General features: G+C 48.2%; 1 protein-coding gene across 1 annotated transcript; it reads left to right on the forward strand.

The window, feature by feature from the left end:
- On the forward strand, positions 476 to 4,044 carry LOC8085292 (heat shock 70 kDa protein 8). The gene is made up of 2 exons (XM_002465590.2): positions 476 to 781; positions 1,991 to 4,044. The coding sequence occupies exons 1-2, from the start codon at positions 600 to 602 to the stop codon at positions 3,726 to 3,728; spliced, it is 1,920 nt and encodes a 639-aa protein (XP_002465635.1). The 5' UTR covers positions 476 to 599; the 3' UTR covers positions 3,729 to 4,044.

The following is a 6,571-nucleotide window of genomic DNA, read 5'->3' on the forward strand; positions in this document are numbered from 1 at the left end:
GAGGGCGAGCAATCATTTGCTCTGATTTTGTCCTCAGTAGCAACATCAACTTGTCGGGTCTTTTAGATGTTTATATAAACCGCACAGTGAGCCTTTGCTGCATGTGTTCTGAAAAAGAAAACAGTACTCGATGGATCGCAGGCGGCTGATTTCTCTGAAACGGAGGACCATCAGACATTCAGACACAGTTACCATCCTTCCTGGTCCCTTTGGCTCACTCGGTTCATGCCACGGCCCGAGCGCAAGTCAATGGAAGGCCCAAATCCGCATCTCATCCCTCTCAGTAGGCCTTGACCGTTTCCAACGGTAGAGAGCCCATGTACGAACGAGGCCATCACGAGTAGCATAGCAGACCGATCTGCGACACCCTTACGGGGGCCCATACAAGGACAGCCCAGACGCAGCAAGGGCCCAGGCTGCACGGCTACGCGGCTACGCGGCGACCAGGCCAGGTGCCCCAGGCCCCCAGCCCCAGGGGACTTCCCGACTCTTCCAGCACGAACCCGAGCGACCTCGGTCGGACTCAGGCACTCAGCGGCGACGCCTGTCGGCGAGCGCGCGCCGCGTGCCTGCCCGCGGTGTCTCGTCGTCTCCAGAAGATGCGCCCCGGATACTCGCCTTTCCCCCTTCTTCTACCTCCTTCCACCTCCTTCTCTCCACTCCGCACCCCTCGGATCGCGCGCCCGCAGCAACTGTTGTTCTCCTATCCGAAGAAGCGGCACAGAGCACCGCCCGGAGATTCCCCGACCCGTCGCCGTCGCCGTCGCCGTCGCCTGGCCAAGTAAGTAATGAGTAATCCCCCGAGTCTCCTCTGTATCTTTGCTTCGAAATGCTATTATATTAGTTGGAGGCTTGGAGCAATGCTTTGTACTCCACATTCGGCGCCGCAAGATTTCGTGTTAGGCCACCATTGAGCATCTGTGTTACACTTCTACTCGAAGCACACAGCGGTATAAACTGTGCGATCCTTTGGTGTGGATATTTGGCTTTCTGGTGTTAGCGGATCACCTTAGTTTTGCACTGAACATGGAACGGGGAAGGGGGAACTGAACGAGGCACGCAGTTTCAGAGACTAATGTGTATTAGTGACTCTGAGAATGGTCGAGGGAATTTGTCGCCTTGGCTTCCTAATCCTCGCTTCCTTTTGCGTATTCAGTGTATCTGTGGTTTATTCTGGTTTATCCGGCACATTTACGGTAGTGTAGAAATTTAGTTGGGGAATGGGGTGCAATACGTCAGTGTTGGTCCAAGGTCACTATCTGAATATATGCCAGACCTATCACTACTTTAAATTGACTTATTATGCAAGTCGAATAACCTGACTGAGCTTGGGTGGTGTACGTGTACCATGGAAGCTTTGTGCCTTGCATCAAATTGTAGCCGGTAGTACAAAGCTAAACCTGAAGTTCGGTAGGTTTCTTCCTATTAGCCATGTCTTCAAATGTTTTCATGCTGTAGCACTCAGCTATATGCCAAGATGTTACTTATACGTCCTGTCATGCCTCATTTCTGTTAACCTCTGGGTGTACCACATAGCCACATAGGGCTCCGTTCCGGGCTGTTTGTTAACCTAGGCCTTGTTTAGTGCTGAAAATTTTTGGATTTCGGTACCGTAGCATTTTTGTTTTTATTTGACAAACATTGTCTAATCATGGACTAACTAGGCTCAAAAGATTCATCTCGTGATTTACAGATAAACTATGCAATTAGTTTTTGTTTTCGTCTAGATTTAATACTCCATGCATATGCCGCAAGATTTGATGTGACAGGGAATCTTGAAAAGTTTTTAGTTTTTAGGTGAACTAAACAAGGCCCTATTCACTTCTTTCACGTTGCTTACTGTATATTGCTGCTGTAGGTTTTGTGGTTTGCCACTTGTTTCATATTCATAATAATAACTCGAGCCACGATTTTCCAGTCTCGAGCTTCTTTGTTACAAAAAAAAAGGAATTGTAGCAGCAATGTGTAACTGATGCAATATTGTTTGTAGGATGGCTGAACAATTATACACCGTGGCATCAGATAGTGAAACCACTGGGGAAGACAAATCACAGCCTTCATTCCCTGATGTTGCTATTGGCATTGACATTGGGACTTCCAAATGCAGTGTTGCTGTTTGGAATGGTCACCAAGTTGAGCTCTTAAAGAATACCCGTAATCAGAAAGGGATGAGGTCATATGTCATGTTCAAAGATGATACTCTTTCAGCAGGAGTTACTGGAGGGGCAGCCAAGGAAAATGCACATGAGGAAAGAGACATCTTATCAGGAAGTGCCATATTCAACATGAAACGCCTGATAGGAAGAATGGACACTGATGAAGTGGTTCAAGCTAGTAAGACCCTCCCATTTCTCGTGCAGACATTGGGTATCGGTGTGAGACCGTTTATTGCGGCACTCGTGAACAACATGTGGCGATCTACAACTCCGGAGGAGGTCCTTGCCATCTTTCTTCTTGAATTGAAGGCCTTGGTGGAGATGCATCTTAAACATCCTGTGAGGAATGCTGTGCTTACCATACCAGTTGCATTCAGTCGATTTCAGCAAACCAGGATTGAGAGAGCCTGTGCTATGGCTGGGCTGCATGTGTTGAGGTTGATGCCGGAACCAACTGCTGTGGCACTTCTGTATGCTCAGCAGCAGCAGCAGCTTGTGAATGACAATATGGGAAGCGGCATTGAGAAAATTGCTCTGATATTTAACATGGGTGCTGGGTACTGTGATGCAGCCGTGGCTGCCACAGCTGGAGGTGTTTCTCAGATAAGAGCATTATCAGGATGCACAGCTGGTGGGGAGGATATACTTCAGAACATAATGCGCCATGTTGTTCCCAATTTTGACAATTTATATGCTGGCCAGACAATGGATAGAATCCAGTCGATGAGTTTACTGCGAATGGCAACTCAAGATGCAATTCACAAACTGGTTAACCAGGAAACTGTGGAGATCAATATAGATTTGGGGAATGGCCACAAAGTGTCCAAAGTCCTAGACCATTCAGAGTTTGAACAAGTCAACCGGGCAATTTTTGATAAGTGTGAAAAGATCATCAACCAGTGCTTGGTTGATGCGAAGTTAGTACCAGAGGACATCAATGATGTCATATTGGTTGGTGGTTGTTCGAAGATCCCCAGAATCAGAAGCCTTGTCCTGGGTCTATGCAAGAAGGAGATCTCTTACAAGAACATAGATGCTCTAGAAGCCGCTGTTTCTGGTGCTGCGCTGGAAGGAGCCATCGCTTCAGGAGTGAATGATCCTTCAGGGAGCTTGGATCTTCTCACAATCCAGGCAACTCCTATGAACCTGGGAATCCGTGCCAATGGCGATAGCTTTGCTGCAATCATTCCCAGGAACACGACAGTGCCAGCCAGAAGGGACATGCTGTTCACAACGACACATGACAACCAGACTGAAGCCCTAATTGCTGTGTATGAAGGAGAAGGGGAACGTGCTGAAGATAACCATCTGTTAGGATACTTCAAGATTACTGGAATCCCAGCAGCCCCTAAGGGAACAGTTGAGATCAGTGTATGCATGGACATCGACGCTACCAATGTCCTCAGGGTGTTTGCAGGGGTCGTCAAGCCTCAAGGCCCAGCCACTCCACCATTCATCGAGGTGAGGATGCCAACGCTGGACGATGGCCATGGCTGGTGTGGGCAAGCTCTAGCAAAGATGTATGGGAAGACTCTCGACCTTGCTGTTCTTCCAAAGAAGCTGCAGCCATGATATGTGCCTTCCGTGGCCCCCTAAGTAGCTGGTGCGTTGTGCGTACGCGGTGGATGCTCAGTGTTCAGTATTCGCTGTGTTATGGTCCCCCGTCTTTGTGTGATCACTGTTTACATGCTGTTGGGCAGTCTACAGAACTGAACTACCAGTTTCATCCTTGTACAATAATGTGTCTCCAGTACATGTGAAATGAATGTTGCGCATGTTTTGGCTTCATTCATAGTTTTCAGGAGTAGTTGAGTGCTTGTGTACAGAACGAAACTTTCAGTTTCACTTTTTTTTTTGGAGAAACATCTGTGTCTTGTTGAGTGCTGTACAAACTCTGCGTGAAGATGGCTTGGGACAAGATCTCTCTTCGATTCGCCCCACTACCAGTACAAGCCTGGACCCCTGGAGTCTCTATTTGCTTGCACGGCGTTCCAGAAAGATCACGGCTGTCTGAAATCTGATGCAACCCTGTCAGACTGTGGATCAAGTCTGACGGTGAGCTAAGTGGATTACGATAGAAATTGCAAGAACTGAAGAGCAATAAGAACGATAACTGAAGAACTCAACAGAATACGAGTAACTGAATGCAAAGCAGAACGATTACAGAGTATGCGTTCGGGTATTCGATGATGCCCCCTGTTCCCCCACGCGGCCGTCAGGTTATATACCTCACGTACAAGGCCGAAGGCCCACTCATGACTCGGCTCGCAGGCCGTTAATGACCTGGTAACAAGCCCACTAGACCTTAGCCACTGTCAGCGCCCAGCTTCCCTGTTGTCGGTTCCGCTACAGTGCCGATCTCCTTGTACAAACCACAGGCAGGCTCCCGAGTGCTCGCCAAGTCGCTAAAGTACCAAACATCCAAAGCTGCTTCGCATAATTGTGGGCGGCCGATGAAAGGATGCGCACGAATACGCGTGTGGCCTGGGCGTAGAGCGGCACCATTTGTGGCCTTCGGCTTCCGTGGCGGCGGCGCCTCTTCCGTTCCTGGACGAGCCGAACTCTAGCACGGAGTAGCACGCGGGACGCGCCCGTGCGCAGGTTGGTGTCACGACCAGCCTGAGGAAGATGACTAGATGAGGAGCTCCAGGCGCTCATTGAAGAAGTCCAGACGTGGCTGAAGAAGATTTACAGGAGTTTGTGGATTGCTTTGCTTAGATAGGCCGAGGAATGGGTTTGGCCCATGTAGGCGTAGGGGCTCGGCCCAGTAGCGTGAGTCGGCTTGGCTACAGATAAATAACCATTGTAAGAGTTAAACCATTGGAAGCTGTCACCTACCAGGGTTATTAAACCAATGGATTGCAAATCTTCAGTAGCTAGACTGCGAGCAGTTTCTGAACTGCTCTTCTTAGAGCATCTCCAAGGGCTTTGCAAATCAACTTTGCATTGCCCAATTTGCAAAAAAGAGTAGAAAACACCTCTCCAATGGCTTTGCAAATAAGGTTTGCAATTTGGTAAGGTTTGCAAATAGAGGTGGAAACTTTGCATATATGCAAACCTCCTCAAGGCTTTGCATTTGGGATTCGCAAGGAATTCGGTCCGCCACGTAGGCCGCTCGGTCCCCTCGCGCGAAATATTTTGGGCGGCATCGCGGTTGCCCGACTCGGCGCGCCAAAGGACTCCCGCGCGATTTATCTCCCCCCCGCGATCTCCCTCCGCCGCCGCCACGCGACTTCTTCATCGCTCGGCTTCTTCATCGCGCGACAGCTCCCTTCGCCGCCACCACACAACATCTTCATCGCGATCTGGCACTGCGCGCGAAATTTTTTGGCCGGATGGCGCGTGGGAAAAAATTTCGGGAAAGGACTTGATGAAAATGCAAAACGGTTGGAGATCCCCCCTTTAGGAACTTTGCAAACTCATTTGCAACTTTGCAAATCCCCTGAAATGCAAAGCTGAGAATGGAAAGCCCTTGGAGATGCTCTTAGTTTCTTTTTTGGTTTCCAAAGTCTTTTTTTCCTGTATGTTAGTTAGTCAGTTGCTTTGTAACTGAACTGCTTGCCTTTTAAAATAATAATTGTTGTAAGGGTATAGACCCCTATAGTTTCTTTCAAAAGAAAAAAAAAACAAATCCATGGCAGGGTCATCCTCGGGTCCGTGCGGGCTGTGCGACGGAACTGCTCAACTGCCCCCATCAAATTTACTAAATTTTCTAAGTATGTATAATAATTTTGGGCTTATTTTAATTAATATATCAGTTACAAGCTCAATAAACATGGCCTGCTACTTCTGGAGAAAAGCACCGCACATTAAGTCCACGATCGTGAGTTAAAAAAGTCTGTCATCAACAATTCTTCTTCATGTAAGTTCGTAACCCTTCATGAGTTTGAGGTTTCGTTGCTTGGACTTGTTTCTCACCCTTGCCGTTGTTTGTCGCTTGAGAGTCGAGACCAAGTCCCAATCCCAGATGGTCGAACCTAGATCGAGATGTCGGTTGGAGATCGGTGCCTGGTATAAATTCGATGCCCAACCTCTATTTTATTTAGTTAACCTTTTATATATTGCCTTTGTAATATATTAATATTGCCATTATTTTTAAAATTTTGCTAATAAATACTAAGTCTTCACTTGTTGTTTTGAATTGGACCTTATATTTGTCTAGGACGCGCCTGTACATGGCAGAAGAGGGTTCACTCCTACCCTCTCCAGCAGGCAGCAGCAACCACGGCTTCAAATCTGGCGCCGTCCCCACTTCTCGTCCTCGTCACCTTGGCTTTAGACCTGGCGCCATGTCGACATCGTCGCCATGGGTACAGATCTGATAGTGTTGCCACATCCTACTGGCAACCAGACGGGCTGCACTAGTTTGTTGATTGATGTAAAAGGGGGGCTGGCTGTTGCCCTTCACCAGGCTA

The sequence above is a fragment of the Sorghum bicolor genome, chromosome 1 (assembly GCF_000003195.3).
Source record: "Sorghum bicolor cultivar BTx623 chromosome 1, Sorghum_bicolor_NCBIv3, whole genome shotgun sequence".
Taxonomy (NCBI): Eukaryota; Viridiplantae; Streptophyta; class Magnoliopsida; order Poales; family Poaceae; genus Sorghum; species Sorghum bicolor.